This window comes from Trachymyrmex septentrionalis, unplaced genomic scaffold (genome assembly GCF_001594115.1).
Source record: "Trachymyrmex septentrionalis isolate Tsep2-gDNA-1 unplaced genomic scaffold, Tsep1.0 scaffold83, whole genome shotgun sequence".
Taxonomy (NCBI): Eukaryota; Metazoa; Arthropoda; class Insecta; order Hymenoptera; family Formicidae; genus Trachymyrmex; species Trachymyrmex septentrionalis.
In genome coordinates, this window is record NW_017306018.1 from 1,330,690 (window position 1) to 1,351,860 (window position 21,171).

At 34.6% G+C, this 21,171-nt stretch overlaps 1 protein-coding gene across 2 annotated transcripts in view; it reads left to right on the forward strand.

Moving 5' to 3' along the window:
• LOC108755112 (heterogeneous nuclear ribonucleoprotein L) overlaps positions 1-21,171 on the forward strand; it is a 162,400-nt gene that overhangs the window by 14,872 nt on the left and 126,357 nt on the right. For both annotated transcript variants that reach the window (XM_018497930.1, XM_018497931.1), the window contains exons 2-3: positions 11,310-11,353; positions 13,910-13,979. In XM_018497930.1, the coding sequence (XP_018353432.1) occupies positions 11,310-11,353; positions 13,910-13,979 (114 nt within the window). The remainder of the gene's footprint in view (positions 1-11,309; positions 11,354-13,909; positions 13,980-21,171) is intronic.

Genomic DNA, 21,171 nt, shown 5'->3' on the forward strand with positions numbered 1-21,171 from the left:
CGAATAATTGAATCTATTTCGCGATGCACGTCCGCCAAGTGCGTAATATTATTTCTGCAACGTCATTGCGTAGCGTCTTCCTGCGCGCTACGAAAAGCCTCGCATAATTTTCCAAGGCGATCTATAGCTTAAAGTTAACTTAAACTTAATAAGCTAAAGTTTGACATGAAACTCACGAATTTGCGAAACATTTCACGTTGAATGTATTATTCTACCGCGGAATTTGATAAGGTTTTCATAAGCGAAAAGTTCTTGCGCTCCGCTATTCATCCCATTATAAAGAGATGTCTTTATTAATGGCGAGGGATGACGTTGCTTCGCAACAAATGAATTAAAGAAAGATCGTTTTATAAGACCGTAGCGATAACGATAGAAATGGAAACAATAACTGGATTACTTTAAGCAACGGACAAACGGGGGGGGGGGGGTTTCATTGAAGATTCTTATTTCGCTCCCATTACTTTTCCCATTTGCATCAGTTAGAAAATACGGGGCGTAGAATCATCTGCGCGAAACGTAAAAGCAAATTTCAGTTGCAAACTAGTTTCAAGAAAAGCAGCCCAATTCGTTAAAATTATATTATATATGTTTTACATCGATTTACCGTTTTATCGAAGGGAATGTCTAAATCCCTTTGATGTTCGAAATTATAGCTACGCTCTCTGTCTACGAACAAGAAGTTTTAGATTTCAAGATTATATTATCAGTGACAGATCGTGACGTAATTATATTAATTATTTCACATTTTTGTCATATCTCTTCAGCATATCGCACTCTCCTTTCCATTCTGTCTTTCCGACGATTTGAAATCTCCGAAGAATGTCGCGTTCACGTTGCGTGTCGTATCCAGAAGATGCACGCGATCAAAAGTCGTGATTCCGAAAAGGATTTGCGACGAGAAATCATGTTAGCTCTGATATCGAATCTTGCATTCCCGAAAATTGCGAGAAGGCTCGCATTTCTTTTCTCCTCTTTCGCCCGCTATCGGTTCCTTTATCGTCGCCGAACGAACGCGTTGCGCGTGTTACATCATACAAGCTTGCTCCGCTTTCAGAAGTATTGCATTGCGTCTCGGATGGACGCAGCCGCATAACAACCGTGTTTATATCCGTACCACGGAAGTTTTCGCCTCTCTTTCGAAGCCGCTGCCAGCCGCGAATAATATCCATCTACATATTTATGCGCGATGCGACGCGCATCCACCGCGGCAACAGAATGCATCAAGTTTCGAAAGACGAAAGCGACGCTGAGGTAGAGCGCCGCAAGTGTGCCTTTTATCCGATTGTATTAAATTTATATTTCGCCGACTTTTTATTTTCCCCCGCATATACATTTCCTTTACCAGCGCTTTTTAATACTGCGCGAAAGATTCCGTCTTGTTGACGTAAATCGAAGGATTTCACGCGGACGATTTTCACGCCGAAACTTTTGACGAAAATAGAGATTTGCGTTTTGAAACTAATTAAAATCTTCTATAAAAGAGAGAAATATCATTTATTCAGATTATACGTTTATCCGTTTATACTTCAATATTTTATCTATATTTTTTCAAGAAAAGAAATATTCCTCGATGACGCGAACTTAAACATCGATGCAGTAAAAAAAACTGTTACAGTTGTATAAACGCATCGAGATGTTTGGTATTGAAAAAAAAAACGCAGCATTCAACAGATCTCTTTATAAAAGTTCTCGAAAATGGGAGTAATCGAATCTTTCCTACGGAATTCAGCAGAACATAAATGAGATTTTTCGACGGCAAATTATCTTCGGCGGTAGGCTTGATCCATCATTCTTTTCGCGTTGAATCACCTCTGAGCGGGCCGTGTGCCGGTATGGAGATTATCATGAGGCGAAGGCCTGAACTCCGTCATCGTCGTATCTCGTTATCGCCTGTTTACACGAACTTCTCTTCGGGCGAGACGAGGGGCTAGGCGAGGAGCCATTTGACGCCGCGTATATACACGGTGCGAAAATTTACGGCATCGAGTTAAATGAAATTAAGGCCGCGAGAAGCTGCGGCGGAATTAGAACGGCGAGGAGGGCCGCGTTCGGAGCACTTAATGATGCTCGCTTTTCCCCATTTTCGATTCCCTGTCGTTCCGTGCTCGCAATGAGACGCACCGTTGCACCATCGAGATTTCTTCCGCTTGCTCAAAGCCGGATACGGACGACTGATATTTCGAGACTAACGAGGAGCGTAGAAAGAGCCAAGATCCTCCTTCCTTCAGGTGCACTGAATGTGAAGTTCGGCAAACGTATCTCAGACACGTGTATCTTATTTTGTGAGACTGTGTCTCCTTTCGACATTTTTTTCTATTATTCTCCGATATCTAAGTGTTATTGTATTCAATGAGATTTTATACGCAAAATAACTTTTACAACATGACTGAGAAAAGTATGACAAGAATAGTAGAATTATTGATTTAATATGATAAAAAATTTAGTTCGCTAAACATTCGTTACGTTTTTTTTTATGTAATCTGTAAAATTAGACTTTCGTTAAGTTTCTCGATTAATCATACCGTAAAATTTTGTCGTTTACACATTTACGTTTTTCTTTGAATTTCTTAAAATTCAGAATCCTCGATAAAAGAAATTTTCATGATTGATTTTAAATCTTTGCTATAAAAGTTGATCTTGCCAATATCTGTCAAAGGTTAGTTCTCTATTAGGTAGATATATTATATCGTCATGTCGTATTATAATATCATCTGTTTATTGAATATATTACATTATGCGGTAAATCTCTGATAATTATAATTCCTATTATACATAGTTATAGTAGTGACATTAATCAGAACAAACATAATTTGTAATGAACGTAGAATATAGGGAAAATTAGAACGATTATTAGAATTCCTCTCATTCACGTGCGTAAACGATTTATTACAACGGAACTTTCTAATGTATGATTTTGTGATATGATATTAAAATGCAGCGCACGAAAAGATTAGACGAGCGTTAAAGCCGATAAAATACATACATCCGCTTATTTCAGAGATTATTATCACAATTCATCCACATTCAACGTTCATAATATAATTGTTACGTCATAACAGATTCATAATTAACCGAATTATCATTGCATTGAAGTACGCAAACGCAGTAACTTAATCAAGTTAACGATAATTATAATGTCGCTATTCTGTAATAATGCTTCGGACTGCTTTTGTTTTTCAATTCCGCTGTTATATTTTTTCACCTTTTCTGTTTCCTTGCGCAATCATTGTCACCGTATTAAATTCATGTTTCTTCCTTTGACGAAAAATGGAAATATTTACCTTTTACAAGAAATTCTTTGAAATATCGATGAACTAATTTATTATAAAAATACTTTTTTTCTTCAAGAAAATGATTTTCAGAATCAATGAAATTAATGCTATCCTAGAGTTGCTTGGTTCTCATTACAGGTCGTCCATCGCTTTACATTGATATCTTCAATTTTTATACAAATACAAGATAATCGAAAGAGTCGCAACAACGTTGATATAGAAGAAGAAATATTGTGATGTGGAGTAAAATTTAAATAAAACACAACCTTCCTTGTTATTGTTGGATGAAGATTATTAAAATTAGTCCACAGTCATGAAAATCGAAGGTACAGGATTCGCGTGCAGGATTAAAAGTTCGGTGGTGGAAAGGATTGACGCGTTTTCGCACAGGCACAGACAGGCGAGGCGTGTCTGAAATATTTTCGGGCGGTCTTTCGAGAGCCAGGTCGTTCGACGACGACGGACGGATTCTGTCTTGCACATCGGAGTCGGCCGGTATTCGAGAAAAAGAGAAATTAAACTGATCCTGTAACGCCCGGTATGCTGGCGACGCGCATTATTCTGCTCTAATAATTGCGTTCAGAATCAATTTGCCGTGACGAAATATAGTCTCGGACGACTGGACGTGATTTAGAATCACCCAAATGCCCCAAATAGTTCGTTTAGCAAATTCCGACTTGCATAAAGACGATAGGCGATATCTTCAATGTTTTTAGGAATTATTCTTCTTTTGTGTTTCTTTCGAATTTCATGTTTGGACGTAATTTATCACGAAGGAGGTTTATTGTAGAAATATGGATAAAATAAGCTAAACAAAGTGTTTGGAAAATTTTATTTTTACAATTATTACTATGCTGTGATGTTAGTGATAATAATTATATTTATAGTTCTGTCATAGATATGTAATTGGTACCGAAAATTACTGTGAATTACAGTTAAATTATGATAATTTTTATCCTCTCACAGTGTGTAATCGTATTTGCGCAAATGGGATGTAGATAAAATTTAGGGAACAGACAAATTTTGTTAACTCTTTTAAGATTTTTTAAAATAATTTTTTTTTAATAACAAATATTACAATTTCCAAAGCAAGTTTAATTACTCTGCATCATTTTCTATTCTAGTCTTGATCTTAAGAGTCGCTATCAGACTTAAATATCCGGGTAAAAAAACTTAAATTTCCACGAGGAACAAAAATCGTGGCGAAAACTAGAAGTTTAAAGGTGAATCAGAAATCGTGACACGGCACGCGACAGGAAGGCAAAGCGGTGGTGGATTAAAAGCGTCATGAAATCGCGGAAACTTTCCGTGTTACGTCCTGGTGAGAATTCTGGCGGTGCTTCTTTTTTTTTTTTTTGGAGGGATAAGTTTGTAGTTCGCGCACTTCTCTATCCCTGCCGGTCCCCAAAATGTGAGAAGACACCAGCTGTTCGGCTATATGAAATTAACACGAAATGCACGAAAAGTTTCGTCCTGCCGAGGCGGATGCCGACGTGGCGGGAGGTCCGTACGTAATTCATAGCCGACAAGATAATTGGGGCACGGCGATTGTACACGTATACACACAAACGAGCGCACTCGAGGGAATTCGCGCGAGAACTCGACGCACGTAACATCTAACCGGTTTGCCTATGCATTTTCCAAGAAATCGCATGCTACGTGTTACTATTTATTCGTCCGATTCATTAACTCGCGTTGCGCTCGTCGTTATGCTTTATTACGTGTTAATTTTCCTTTGAGAAATACATGGTGTTGCCGAGCCGAACGCGAATATTTCGCCAATTACTTGTACCCAAATTAACAACGTAGGCGAAATTATTTAAATATTAAAATAGTTTTAGTTTTTACACGCAGTGTCGTATATAATGTAGGTATAATTGCACATTTCTAGAAATAGTTGAATGAGATATGAATAATTAAATAGTATTTAAATGAATCGAGAAAAGTTCTTGTTACAGTATTATTTCCAGCGATAAGATTAAATATTATTTTCAGTAATAAAGCATTTTGCTTCAATAATTGTTAGAACTTTGGAGGATGTATTCAGAAAATGTTAGATTAAAGAAAATATTGTTTAAATAATGTATATACTTTATATCAAACTAGCGCAGAAATTAATGAGTTTTACTAGAAATTTGAGCCAGTGATGTAACTAAATGCTTAGTTATATCGAAATTTTGAAAGTACTAGAAAGTAAAATACTATAGTTGGGAATGTGATCGGGAAAATGCGCAACTTCGCAATTGATTATCATAACGGGAAACGCAATTCGCAAACGAGCGAACTAGATATAGTAACATGCGAATGTTCGAATCTTCCGAAGTTCTACCGATCGTTGTGAAATTCTGTATAGGTATGTGTGTGTGTGTGTGTGTGTGAAACTCTTTAAAGACTCGTTTATCAGAATTTCGATAACATCTGTGAGTGTAAGCGTAAGAGAAGACGAGAGAGAGTGTAAACTTACTTAAGGTTTCTTAACAAATTTTATTCCAGAAAGTTCACATTGCCCTTTCACGCGCGCTAGCGTCTGAAGTAAATTAAATGTTAACAATCTTTACAAAAAAGACGAATGTGGATTTTTCCAACTGTGTGCACGGAAAGAACGGTTTTGCAGAAGTATGAGGTATCACCAAATTTTGCTAAGTACAGATCTGAAAATAACTTTATCGGATCATCAAAATAATTGTGTTATAAGAATCTCGAGTATGATGGGCGATTGCTGTAAAAAGTTTTAACATTCTAACAACCAGCTTGAGCGTGATACGTACTTTGTGCCATTATTTTCAGCTTTGTATCTAGCTAAATTTTTCTTCAACTTTTATTTCTCTTTTATATATAAAGGAATTGGAAGAGTGACTCTCCATTGAAATAAAAGTACTTTTCCTAAATTCTTCTACACTGAGAATATTACACTTAAGAATATTACAAATTGAGAAAATTACTATTATTAATATTATTTTTAGCCATTTTTTTTTTATCGATTATTATCAAAATACATAGAATTGATAAACTTCGCTTAGTCTTAACGTACGTTAATAGAGTTGGTTCTGTTCGATGGCATATCTTTGTGCACTTGCTATTTCGTAAATCGACTTGAATTCGAACGACAGTTTAATCGATTGACATACTCATAGGTGTGCGTGCGTGCTACGCTATTACTCGTCTATTCTCTTCCCGGTCAATGCTCTAGCTGATCTAGAACAGTGGTCAGAGCAAATCGAAGCGAACTGCAGGAGTCGGTCGAATAGGTTGCTGCTCTATACCGGGGAGAAAGTCGATTGGCTACGTGCCAGCCACGTGCTGATAAAGAGATTACAAACAGGAGCAACGCCTCTGCAACGAACTTTCTGCGTTCCCGCGTGTTCAGAAGCGAACAAGTTGTCGACGATTCTGTTGCATTCGCGATAATTTTGCATATTTTACCTTTAAATAATTGTTCATATACCTGTAGACTTTTACGTTGTGAGTCTTTAAAATAGAAAACTTTAAATGGAACATCGGCATCCTGTTTATCATTCAAGACGGCTTTTTCAAAACTTAACGTTATAGCGTAACGTTATATACGATGCAACAGCGACACGATTTTTTGTATATCGTTCATGAATAATCGATTTTCACTCGTAAGGTGATTGCATTTGAAAGGACGTGTTTCGTCTCGTCTTGGAATATAAAAAAGTTATGGATTAATTTTCATGCAGGTATTTTACATAGGAAAGAATAATTGCCTCGTGTATGAGTTAGATACGATATATGTATACGATAAATATGAAACAACGGTAAGAAAAAACTTTCGTTAGATGTAAGAAGAGTATAAAATAATACCAGTATTCAAGTAATACATATATCGTTCATAATATATTTCATAGTATCAGTTTATAAATTATTTAGATTGTATAGTGTTTATTATTTAAATTAAAAAAAAAAAAAGAAAACATTTTAAAACTTCAGGAAATAAAATTGAAAAATAAACTGAAAATAGTCTTAACAAGTTCCGACATTTCTCGAATATGTATTGAGTCAAAATACGAAAAGAAATCTGTGTATTTCATCGTACATGGAAAACACTTCACCGTTATTCGCCTCCTTAACATTGATCATCATTGACCGGATGACGATCTCGCGTGAGATCTCAGCACGGCGATTTTTTTCTCAGACGACCAGCGTGACATCCATTGAGCGTGTAAGCACGTGGTTGGTCGCGCGCCAATAGCAGTTATGTTTATAACAACGTATGACAGATCCCCGCGGTATTCTGCCTCGTAACGGCGATACTATGCGTGAGCTATAGGACGTTCGTGATGACGGAGATGTTGGACGCGTTGTGCGTCGAATATTATCTACGCAGACTTCTTCTCCCGGGAGTCCCTCCGCTTGGCCGTCCGCCCGAGCGGATTCTTACCGCTTTATTCGCGTGGTATTCTTTTTCGGCGGCCGTTCAGCTGCATTTCGCAAGTCATGGACGCGACGCCGCGACGGCGAATAATTAACGAGCGATCGTCGGCGATAAATCATTACGCTCGGCGACGCTCGAATTGCGCTCATTCGCGAATCCGCATAACGGTGAACGTATGTCGTTCCGGCTAGATGCTCCGCACCTCGTGTACTACAAAGTCTATTGAAAGTAGGTATCTCCAGTCGTTCGTATTCACAAACGTGTTAGGCTAGATACGATGAGGCAAACGCGATAAATATAAATGTAATTAATGTTTAATGCATTAATTGCATAAAAGAATCAGATCTGTAAAATCAGTGTACGACGTTCTGTTAAATAAAAAAATATAATCAAACATTTTTTTCTAGGGAAACACAAACCGGGAATCCGTATGCCGTTTTGCGACTTCATCAGTTTTTTTACTTGATCGAGAAAAATGACGGAAAATCTCTGTGAAAATCGAAACATTTTGGGGAAAAGAACAAGTGTAAATATGACATTAAAATGTGATCGCAGAACTGATTTAAATATATTTCGATACGTTAAACAAGCGTAAAGGAACAAAAAAAAATTTTTTGTGGTTCTGTGTTACAGTTACCAGTGTTTTTTTTATAGTTCCCACAGTTTTACATAAAAATTTAAAAAATTAAATAGAAATTCTATTAGTTGTAATCGTCAAAGTATTTTTTTTTTTCCCTATACAAATTTGACTAACGATAGCCTTGTATTTCATTGAAGATGACATATTTCTAGTTCATATTGTACGTTTTTGTTTACGCTTAACGTTCTTGCAGTAATTGCTGCCTAGTGACAAGAAGAATAGACATTCATTAAAATCGCCGTATTCATTACGTGTTCATTATTCAGTGAGATGTTCCACGAAGAAGATACAATGATATTAATCAAACATGATATACATACTAATGGCTGTAATCCCAATAACAAACACGCTGACTTGTAACGACACAGAAAAGAATTAAAAGAATCTAACTGGCAATAAGAATTCTATCAATCTCTTATTTAATGATAAATATTCACGTTTGACACTTACCTCCTCTCGATGGGAATAGTAAAAACGCTCGTTAATCGCTCCTTACGACTTCATTATTTAACGACTAGACATTCCGCGAAAACGATACGCCTCGAATGTCTCATTTTACGTATAAAAACCAAGTGGCAGTCCGCCTTTGTCACCTTTACCATTCAGGCTAATTTTGTAAGCGGATCATTAACGATGCATACATGCAGATTCATACACAATAGAATGAGCTTTGTTACGTATTTTCTTTGTTCATGTTTTTTGTCTTTATATTTGAGCCGATAGTATATAATAGATGTTACACATTAAAACATTTAATAATATTGAAAGATTAACATATATTTATAAGAATTATTATACCTTTTTAAATTTTTTCATGAATTTTTAATTACTTTTTTTCGATGAAAATGTAACGTGTTGATTGGAATGTTTACATATATTATCGATATTTTTTGACATAATTTGTATTGAAGTGGATTTACTCTAGTTCGAAATATATTCTATATGTATGTGTATTAAATTATATATCTTCGACGGACACGCAGTTATACTGAAACACAATAATGCGTAATAAATATTATTGTGCGATAATTAAAAAAAAAAAAATTTCGTTTTGTTTTTCATTTACAAATTGATTTAATCATCTGTTAATGTAAATGAAAAATAGAAGCATACAATAAAAAGATAACTGTATTTAAATGGAATTAATCGCTTTTGTATTCAAACAATAGATTCAGAATGATTCTAAAGCAACAATATATTGAACATTATGAGAATCTGCAGTTCTCTTTTTTTCATTTCTCCGTAAATGAGGTAGCTTTTGATTTTAATTTTTCCGTGTTGCAACACGTGAAACTGTTGCAGTATATACGATATTGTTTTAGGTGTTTTCGAGTCAGAATTTACCAAGTTACCGGATAATCTTGTACCGATAATTGGATTCGCGTGAATACTCGGATTTCACCTGTTTCGCGGTTGTGGAAAATGCGAATGAATTATTTACCCGCGACAAGCGACACGTCACTCCAACGTACAAATGTACCCCGCTTCATGTTTTATTCACTACACCCGCTGCGCTGCGCATTACGCGTTATGAAGCGACTACACGCTTAGGGATTGACATTTGCGCGCGGTTTCACAAGGTGGATTACGTTCGGAAGCACAATGACTAACCATGTCGCGGTGGTTTGGCACACGGTATGAAAAATAGATAAACCTCGTCTACAATTTTGTTACAAGTCTTCGTACCGACATTTTGATTAAATCCCAACGTTCGGACCGATGTTTGATGATAGTTTGATATCTGATTCCACCAAAAGGATTAATTATCACTGTTTTCAGAAATCTGATAAGGTTGCTAGAGAGAAGCAGTTTTCACAAGTCGGTATTTATAGTCTGTTCTTATACTGTCAGGTCTTAAGATAGTACATAAACCAATCACGAAGTTGTAGCATCTTAAGACATTACTTAATATATCTTGAAATAAGAATAGATTACGAATACAAGCCTTAATGCTCCTCAAAGAGTTTTGGATATTAAAATCAAAGTTGAAAATGTAGAAAACATGTTTTTTATAAGTATGATATATGGAAAAAAAAACTGTATAATACTTAAACTTACAATTTTATTGCCACAAAATTGGAACTCAAGGAAATCAGGGAATGGTTAAGGAAATTAAAAACGGTCAGAGAAATCAAGGAAAAGTCAGGAAATTTTGCAAATTTCTGGAAAATAAAAATTCTTATTTACTCGAATTTAAAGAAGTTTTAATATATACGTTACATTTATACATTTTTTAAATACTACCAACTTAACAATTAAAAATGCAAACAGTGTCAGTAACATTAATAGTAATTTACATTGCTATGTTAAATTGATCTCTCAACAAAATATTTAATTCTCAAATCAAGATCAGGAAAATGCAACCTACTACAAACAATTTTAAAATATCGAAAATCAGGAAAAATCTTGAAATTTTATTTAGAAATCAGGGAAAATTGCGACAAATCTGAATGAGATCATTAGTAAACTATATAGTTTCATGCCTCTAAACCTTTAATTTGAAGGATTGGAAATGGCAAGTTTTGCTTTTTTGCGCCCCTTAACTACGTGATTTAGATTGGGTCGCAAGAATTTATCTAAGTCCATACGTCACACAGCCCCTAAGGTGTCCCGCTGCACTATTTCCGTCGCTTTGGGTGCCATGGTAAAAAGACGCGTGCACGCGTATTAATAGACTGACCGAGCACGGCGCATCCACTAGTGACGTCGCCGCGCACCATCGAAATTTACCCGAAATCGACGTGCAAATTTGTCTCACACGATTTTTCTTACGATGGAAGACGGTAACACATGTTGCTGCTCGGGAAATGCGCACTTTCGACTTGCAAGTAGTTAGTACTACTTGCGAGAGTCGTATTTTCGAGAGAACTTGCTAACCGCATGACCGGATGGCAAGGCGAATGATGTCGCTCGGATAAAGCCATTAGGAGTTTTATCCGTGCGGATTTAACAAATCGTCTTCAAGGAAAAACTTACTAACGCTGTTGCTCATTTCTTGTTGCAGAATCACGAATATGGCGGGTACGGAGATGAACCACGTCGAAAAAGGTGAGTTTGCATACATTGTTGATTCGCGTAAATGGAAAGTCGTATGTTTATGTTTTCGAAAACTAATTGTGGACAATTGCACGTGCATCACACATAAACGTGTTTTGTTGATAAAGAAACAACAGACAACAATTAAAAATTATAAAATTAGGATAAATAATCTTTGACTTAATTTTTTGTCATATGTATCCGTTTATATACAAAGTCATATTTATAATAAAAATGATGGAATTGTTAGAAAAATATTTCTATCGATTTGTTTGTGCATTGAAATTGATAGAACTTTAACGATCAAACCGATGACAGTTGTTTGTCATTGCAAAAAATTTATCAATATGTAAAAAAAAAAAGCAATTCTACAAATTTTTTTTATGTAGAATGTAATCAATGATTCTAAGTGGAATTATTTTTTTTAAATTAAATTTTTTGATCAATAATTAATAGTTTATTATCGTCATCTTGAGTTTCACGATATATTATCAACTGTGCATCATCATTTTTTAGACCCAACTCAACTTTTGCAACACTTTTAATTGGACAATGATGAGTTTCACTATTGATGGCGCCATTTGATCGTCTCGCAAGTCTCACAGGCCACTTAATATTGTACAAACAAGTTGATATCAATTACATGCAATTCGTTCGTTCGATCGTTCTCAGCCGTTGATATAATTTTACGCATATTGCAACTTCTAAAAATATTGATATTTTTTCAGATTGCATTTTATTTAAATTATTATTTTTTCACTTTATATTAATTATATCTTATAATAGCCTTTTTCATATATAGCTTTGCAATAAATTAAATTAAATTAAAGTTAAATCATTACACGACTTTTTAAAATTATATTCGTTCTTTCCAATGAAAATGCAAATGCGGTCTTTCATCCAGAAATACGTTCTTATTTGTGCCCTATTATATCAATGACACGCCATTAAGAGAACGCTCAAGCGTGGAATTGGACGGCTGATAAGCGCCAAGACGCGTTCTATACATCGCGACAGCGAAAATTAATTAAAACGCAGCCAGTTGTCACAAAGTTTGACCCTGCTGCTGCTATCCTACAGTCCAAATCTAATAATAAGAAGTTAAGTCGAGCATTAAGCATGATTCAATCCAACAGAGGCAATCCGATAGCGAATGATATCTACTGCACGAACTCACGATAACTTCTGGGTAAAGTGAATTCGAGCTGGCGAATCATTGAATGGTCACAGATGCAGATATCAGATATTAGATGTTAGATAAGCAATAAGAATCGAGAAGAATCGAAGTAAAACGATATTAAATTAATCTTTATTCACGAGTTTCTATATTTTTGTAAAATTTCAAAATCTAACGATCTTTATTTTTGCGATCGAGAGAGGAAGAGAGAGAGAGAGAGAGAGAGAGATACATTCCTTCGTCTACTTCAATCTTTAAACTCCAATTACTTATTTGTTGGGAGTACTGAGAAAGATGTTGGAGCATTATTGCAGACGTGTTTTCATCCATTTCGGGATATCCTATGAATAATAAGCCGTATCGCAAATATGAGAACTTGATACAAATAAGCTTCGAATAACGATGATCGTCACAAGTGGTAATTCAATTTGTATCGATTCTCGCAATTGGATATTCCGCGTTATTAGACGATGCAACGGCATTCTCGCCATTTCACTTGGGGGAAAAATTACAGCGATTGATTTTTACGTTGGATTCAAGTCACGAAGAAGAGACGTATATACCAATATCAACAGTGAAAAATATATCGCGCGGTGTCCATCACCGGTCGGTTGCTTCACTATACAACACGTGAGCATGTCAAATCTCGGCTGGAGATTACTTCGTTTCGCTTTTCCCTCAACCGAGAATGCGAGATACCTATCTTTCCATTCTTGACGTCATAATCCGTTACACTGTATGATGCACGTGTGCAATCCACGTACACTCTATATATCAGAAATATTTTTTGAATTGTGAATTTTCTATAAATTGCGATACTACCATTTATATATGTGTATACATTTGAATATATTTTGTACATTGAATATATATCCTTCACAATTCAATGATAGAATTACGTATACGCTGCTAGCGGTGTAACAATGAATTAGTTCGCTAATATTGAAAAGGAAGTTTGACGAAGTTTTGACATTTTAATTTCACGGATACGACAGTGATGTAGGTGCTGTTGATTATAATTTATACGTATATAGATCTGCGGAATTTGATTTTCTTTATTTTCAATTCGTGTAAAAAACGTATCCGGAATAATATTTCTAGTTTCAACGAGTGCAATCAATTCGATTTTACGCGATGTCAGCAAGACGTCCGTGCTGCAGTTAACGAAGAATGAATTATTATTGGCGAACTAGTTTTTGCAAACTCGGCGATAATCCAGGCCTCGTTTTCGAACGGGCTTCCGTAATTGAATTTTCAAATAATTGGAGCTCCTTTTAACGAGGACAAATGATAGAAATTCATGATTTTATCGTGCACTTATGCCGTAGGGCGAACTTCATTAAAGTTCTCTGTGCGTTCACTGGAATAATACGTATCAATTAATGTTTCAGAGAAGACAATAATAAACCGAACCACGTCCTCCTCTTCACAATTATCAATCCAGTTTACCCCATCACTGTGGTAAGTCTTTCACTTCAATTTATTAACGCTAGTACGATCAAGTCTTTTTCTTTTTTTTTTTTTTTTTTTTCATTTCATGCGCTGATAATTTTTAAAAACGCAAGTCACGTAATTCTCTCAACATATATCTTTAAAGCTGTCGTGTATAAAAAATAATATAATTCATAAATTATATTTTATTCTCAAATGAAATTTTTTAACATTTAAAATGTAGCACGAGGAAAAGCTGTAACATTCATAATGTATGTCCCAATACAGAACAATTGTTATACGTGCAGTGCATTTTTCTTGTTTTTTTTTGTTTTTTTGTTTTTTTTCCCCTTCTGTATTAACTCGGTGCAGAAGAGTCGGGACGGAAAAGTGGCGCAATTCTGCGACACAGACTATAACGGGAATTGAAAATATTGAAGCCAAAGCCACAGAGAACAAAAGTTGGCAGCACGTCAGCCTCGTAGATTTCACAGGCCGTCGCACTGCATTTTATTTCTGTTTTGCGCCAATAATAGATGAGCTTTGAGCTCTCCCGCCGTTTCTCTCTCTCGCCCGCACTGGCGGTCGGGTCGATGTCATTCGACATTGTTTGCTGCGCCGCTTCTGTTCAAGCGCTCACATAGCTATCCGGTCACGCAAAGCACGTTTTCTTACGTCTCTCCCGCGATTGAACCACTAATTAAAGAGACGACTGAAGGCTTCTTGCTCGCGCGATAACCGAAAGTGCCAACAATACTGCCGTTACTACCGAAGTGTCTACATTGCGCAGTGCGAACACAATGTTTTTGCTTTATGTTGCGAATTATCTTGAATATTATCCTTATTGTTGATGACAAAAAGTACAGTTGTCTTCCTATGAAGATAAAAGCAGAGAGATTATATAATCTAATAATCTCTCTATTCACAGCTGTATAATAATGTTGATAGTTGTATAGATAGTTGCGGCGAGTACAAAAGCTAATGTCGAAAATTTCAAACTGTACAAGAAAGTATGTATCTCGTTAATTTTTGTTATAGAGAAGACTGACATTGTTTGTGGTTGTGTAATGGGCAATTTAGCTTTAATATGCAGTAAAATGAGCGAGAATTTTGTGACGTGTACAAGCACCAGTTAATTTCGAGTCTGCTGAAACGTGACTTTATATTCCATTAACGGCTCATCGTCTCAATTTAATTAAAAGCTCATAGAAGCTAGAGCTTCCTTGAAGGTTTTAACTCTTAAGCATGCTTTTACCTCTTTCTCCATTTTCGTTTTTATTCTCTCCCTTTCTTTGTTTCCAATAGCGCGATTATTCGTTCAACATTTTGCAGTTTACTTCTCCTTGACATTTACAAATGAATTGTCGTACCTACTATCCATTCAAATATATTAATCGGTGCTTCCCGTCTCACAAATTATTTTGTAATTTTCTTCCCGTGTGAGTTTCTACATATTCAATCAGCAAATTGTATTGATCGATATTTCATTTTGCACGAAAACATACTGCCAATTCGATTTCCGGCTTTTTCATCCGCTAGACAAACATTTATCCAGATAGAATGTTTTGCATAGCATATACGTGTGTTTTACTGGATAGGATCTGTGAGCATTAATTGGAAAACCGTTATTTTGATAAAACATACTAAATTTAAGAAATTTTTACTTCGACGCGCAATCAGACCTGAACGTGTATATCAACCTGACAGTTGCAGCTGGAAGTAGTCGATGTAAATCTGGATTATATGCTGGTAGTGGCGATATATTTCCTCGACATACGGTTGCCGTTATAAGCGAGCTTTTATGAGGTGCAAGGCAAATTGAACTAAATATTATATTTATGGCAGAATTTCTCGAATAGGCTTTCGATACCAACGTATATAAAATCGCCAAGCAATCTATATTTGTCATTGTGACATTTATTAATCCGTTATTGAATTATGTTTATTCTATTGGCGTAAGTTGGTGACATAAAATCTAGGAATATTAAAGGTTTTTTAAATTTTTATTTTTAACTCGTAAAATTCATTTAATTTGTATAAGTATTATATAAAAATCTTACACATTAAAATACGATATATAATTAATCAAACGTAGATGAAATTTTTTAATATAACAAAAATGTTATTGTTTGTAAATGTTTGCAAACTATTTGTAACGAGATCTCTTTATAACTAAGTTACACCTGTCGGTGTTATCTTACTTCATCTAGATGTCGTCTGAGAACCGTAAAACGAAACCAAAGTGTATTTCACAGCTTACATTAATCACCAGAGGTGTGACGTTAATTTAAGTTATCGCGATACAATATTGCGGGTGTGTCGCCATATGGTTGCCAATATTTTGCACCTGAAGTGATGGTGATGGCGTTGAAACGAGTAAGACAGTGCACCTCGTGTCTACTTTATCGCGATGCACATGTATCACGAACAGATAAATGTCACTTGCGGCTAACGATGTATTCCGCGAATCGCATCGTAACGAAGCGAGATGATTCACAGATTTTATTTTCAGATTGTCGTATTAAGTGAAATTAATTTTTTTTTTATAACTTTAACAACAACATTCGTCCGATCCATTTACACAATTAATATTGAAACTTTTTTTAAAGTCTAATTAGTCTAATATGTACTGCAACATAAATATTACAGTGCACCTTTAACGATACGCAAAGCCGACATTCTTATTCTTGATGTTGAGTTTAAAACTTTCTGAGAAAATTGCAATACATCATCTTTTTGTCACTTGAATATTTTTTCATAAAGAGAAGTTATGAAAGTGTATCTATCTTAGGATATTATTCATAAACTGAAACTAGTACATGAAGTATTTTTTTATTCATAATAGTCATATATTTTCTAGACATAACACGTGTACCAGACTATATCTAAATGCAATACGATATGTGAATAGAACTTAAAAAATAACTCGATATTATATCATAACGCGATTAGACAGATAGTTTAAGATGTTTCATTCAATCGCGTGGGAAAATCGAGCATGACATTGACCTTACAAAATACAAAAAGCTTTTTGGGTAGGTCTGGGATACATGTGTTCGAATATAAATTTGAGCGTTTTATTGGAAAATCTTTAAATAGCTGCGCGCCGCAGCCGTGTGTATGCAAAGTGTATATACGATTTGAGTTGAAATCCAGAACAATGATAATTGCAAATGAACGCCTGATTGGGATGTCTCGGGTAATAAGTTTCGAGTTGAAGCATATGAATTTAATGATCGTATGAGCATTTGACGGAAGTTTATTCGGACGTAGGTATTGAATAATATAATAATTGTTTGGGGGTTTTATCTATAGGAATTATTTAATCTATTAAAAATATATATACAAAAATATGTTGAATATTAATATATTTCCAAATAAATTATTTTTACTAAATATTTCAAATGACTCTCAGTTTAAATAACAATGTACGCAGATTAAAGCGGCGTCCATAATGAGATTTTGTGGCGTAAAATTTAAGATGTAAGTCTTAAGCCGTAAAAAATCGATTAATTCGAAAGTTGATTAGTATTCAACTGTCATTGATTAATATCTTACGGATCAAGATATAAAGTTTAAGTTTTATGCCCTAAAATTTCCTTGTAAACGCCACTCAATAGGCGTATTTAAGTACAAATTAGTTTATGCTTTGGAAAACTTTTACGAATGTTTTGTAAAATAGTTTGTAAACTTTTATTTTTACTGATATTAAATTTTAACAAATAAATCGCGGAGTCTTTAAATTTATATCTGATGCAACTGTATGCTTATTCCATGTTGTCTACGTTGAGTTGTGTATATAAATATATGTTTTGTGTGTTTATGCGTTTAGCGACTTGACTTGTTACATAGAATGTAGAAATAAATTTTCACACGCTTTGACTTTGGCAATAACATGCATGATGATGTGCGACAGTCTACTGGATTTAGATTAATGAAGTAGTTATTTCAAGACTAAATTCCGGTCCTACTCGGAATTCGTAACGTGATCTCGACCTATGTTTTTGTCTAACAACCTGGTAAAATTGATCGTAAATATAAAAAATTGTTTTGCAGCGTATTATATGTCTTTAACGAATTTATAACACAAACTAAAGGTAATATAGTAAAATAACGTAAAATTAATAGAAAATTTTAGTAGTAAACCGAGTATTCAATATTTGATTCAAAGATGATAGTCATAATATTTGCAGTATTATTTAATTGCAACACGAAACAATGCCTTTTATTGTTGAAATTTGACATTATCGAACAAATTGAGATAAATTGTTCTGAATCGCGGTGTAATATTTAATTACTCGGAAAATCACGGTGCAGTTTATATTAATTCGTATTTCATTGTTATCATCAGCTTTGTTTATTTTCGATGCTGAAAAGAAGTGAACGGTAAAACGCGTACGTATCCCATAAAAAGTGTTGAATGCCATGCTGGGGAACAATAAAATTGTCTAGTGACGAAGTGTGCTATAAAATCAGCGTTGCCCAAATCTTTCCCGACATGCAAAAAACATTTTTATAGTGAACCATTGAAGCTTTAAAAACCTATTCCGCTTTTAGAGAAAAAGCATGTGCTCTTGTTAAAAAAAATAAATAAAGTAGCTAAGTATTGCTATAAAATTTTAAAATAATCTTAAAAAGTTATTAATCCTAATTTTTTTTTATAAATAAAGAGATATGTTAAGAGGTTTATCGTGTGGAAAATTAATACACTTTAAATATTATTAACTTGTAATTTGTTAAAAACAAGACGTTATATAAAGTGAATATCCGTTTATACGAAGTTTTGATGTCTCACAACTCAGATTTTAAATATGTATTACGATAGTTTGAGATAAATCAGGTTAACTTTAGGATTGACACTAAAAATCTCCTGGGGTTGTTCTTTCGTGAGTAGAAACTTTTCAGCGCTCTGTTCTTGCTTTGAGGCAACTTTAGGTCATAGCTTTAGTCTAAATAAGTTCAGTCCGACAATTCGGGGGAAATATTTCGTCGAATTATCGTCGTATATACGCGATGTTCGTGAGCTTCACGCGTAAATTTGCATCTTATCATCATAGTTGCTTCACGGTTTTGCACTCGTGTCCGGATAAATTTTGGTAGGCAAACTTGGCGATGGCGGACATATCCCGAGATGAGAGCTTTCCTCTCTAGAAACGACACGTGGAATTATATTCTCACATGAGACGACGCGACGGTGCAAAGTTTCACACCGATTTCGGAGCGCAATACGCACGCGAATGTCTAACGCATTTAATGTTTGCGACCTACTTTCCTCGTCTCCGGAGAGAAAGCCTACGTCGTCGTTATCTTCCCTATATATTTGCTACCAATTCAAAACTAACTCGCATCCGAAATTTCTTACAAACGAATACAGATGCAAGTATAGTTTGCTAAAATTTCGATCGCGCCCTTTTTCCTTATCGTGTTAGGTACGCATGTCGAACTTTGTTTTCCTTCATTTAACGACGAATTAACTGAGTTTCCGGGGAACGTTCGTTACGGAGTATTGTCGGAAGAAACATAGAAATTTGCGACAATGCTTGACAATTATTTATCGTTTTGACCAAATTGGGAGCTTCATTAATTTACATCGCTCTGTGTTTTTTATTTTGAAACAAGTAAAATTCGTATGTGTGTAGATTAACAAATTAGGATGAATTTTATTTTAATAAATAAAATGAATTAAATTATTTATATTGATTTATTTAAATGATTGAGTAATTATGCAGATTTTTATTAAAACAAATGATTATCTAATTATATTTTAATAAACGAGATGATTATTGTATCTTGCAAGAAAAATTGAAATTTAAATACATCGTTAAAAAATAATTATTGCCTTGGATATCACAAAAATGACAGTTTATAATATTTATATAATATCCCCTCTAGCGCTTCCATTCCTGTATCAAAGAAATGTCATACGAAATATCTATGTGCTTTTATAAAGAGTCGTTTCGTATTCGACACTAATTGTTAATTACGAGATCTAATAATTGTTTATTACAACAATCGCAAGATATATTTGTTATTTTTCGATCATGCTTTGAGGAAAAATGATGCAGTTTAAAAAGGCGCATCTCTACTTGCTCGCTTGAGTATCGATAGGTGAATGCTCTCACGTCGACCTATGACTTTGCGCAACAGCATTCTGTACGTCGCAATACAAGCGTCAAGGCCGCTGCACTCGACTTGTTGTTAATTCGAAGTATTTGATCTTTTAAAAAGTAACTTCCACATTTTCGCACTACAAATCAAGTTTCGATACATGAACTATCTCGGTCCAAACGCTTTCTATAGCTAAAATTTATAGCAGAAATTATGATATCCTTCGAGAACTATAAAGTTTCAAGATCAAAATTAATTTTTCCAAATTTTGAGGTGCCACGGAAAGTTAGAACTTTAAATTTTCGAATGTTAATTTTTCAGTAAAAGTAGTTAAATTAATGAAACACACTATTTCTAAAATCTTATAGAACTATTGCGGATGCAACGAAACTTACGTTAAAACTTACGGGTGCAAAAAGATGAGTTGCCAACTTTTCACTCACCTTAGTGTATGCATCTGTGAAGTTAGCACGACATTCTATTAATATAAAAAAAAATAATTTAGTAGCACAGTTCCAGGAGCACTTGTCATAGTTCTACAGTTCCTACAGAGATAAAAAAAGGATCTCATCTTTTATACTAAAAAAGTAAAAATAAAAATATGTCGTGCTAACTTTGCGAATCTAGCAAAACACTTCCTGTTTTAAAAAGTTTACAAGAAAAAGAAAAATATTTCCACTTTTGGCTATAGTTCCCCGTTAGCACTGTTCTATTTATACCAATATATGTAACTTGAAAATAAAATTCAAACAATTATCAATTTTAGGGTTTTAAACATAGGAAATATTACGGCACTTGGAACAAAAGTATCGCGCTAATAATTTATCACAATTCTAGTGACATTTGTCGTTTAATTCTAACAGAATTCTATGCTTTACAATTGTTTTTAAACAGATTTTCGGTTGCTACTCTTTCAATTTTGGAGTTTAATATATGCGATTCTTTTTAATTATGGAAATGCTACTAAAACTGTCATTATTTTGTATATTAATAGAATGACGTGTTAATTTTACCACTCAAATTTAGATTGTGTTGATGTTAGCACATCGTTCTGTTAACATGAAAGAAATAATGACAGTTTTAGTAGCACTTTTCATTCTACAGTTTCTTAGGA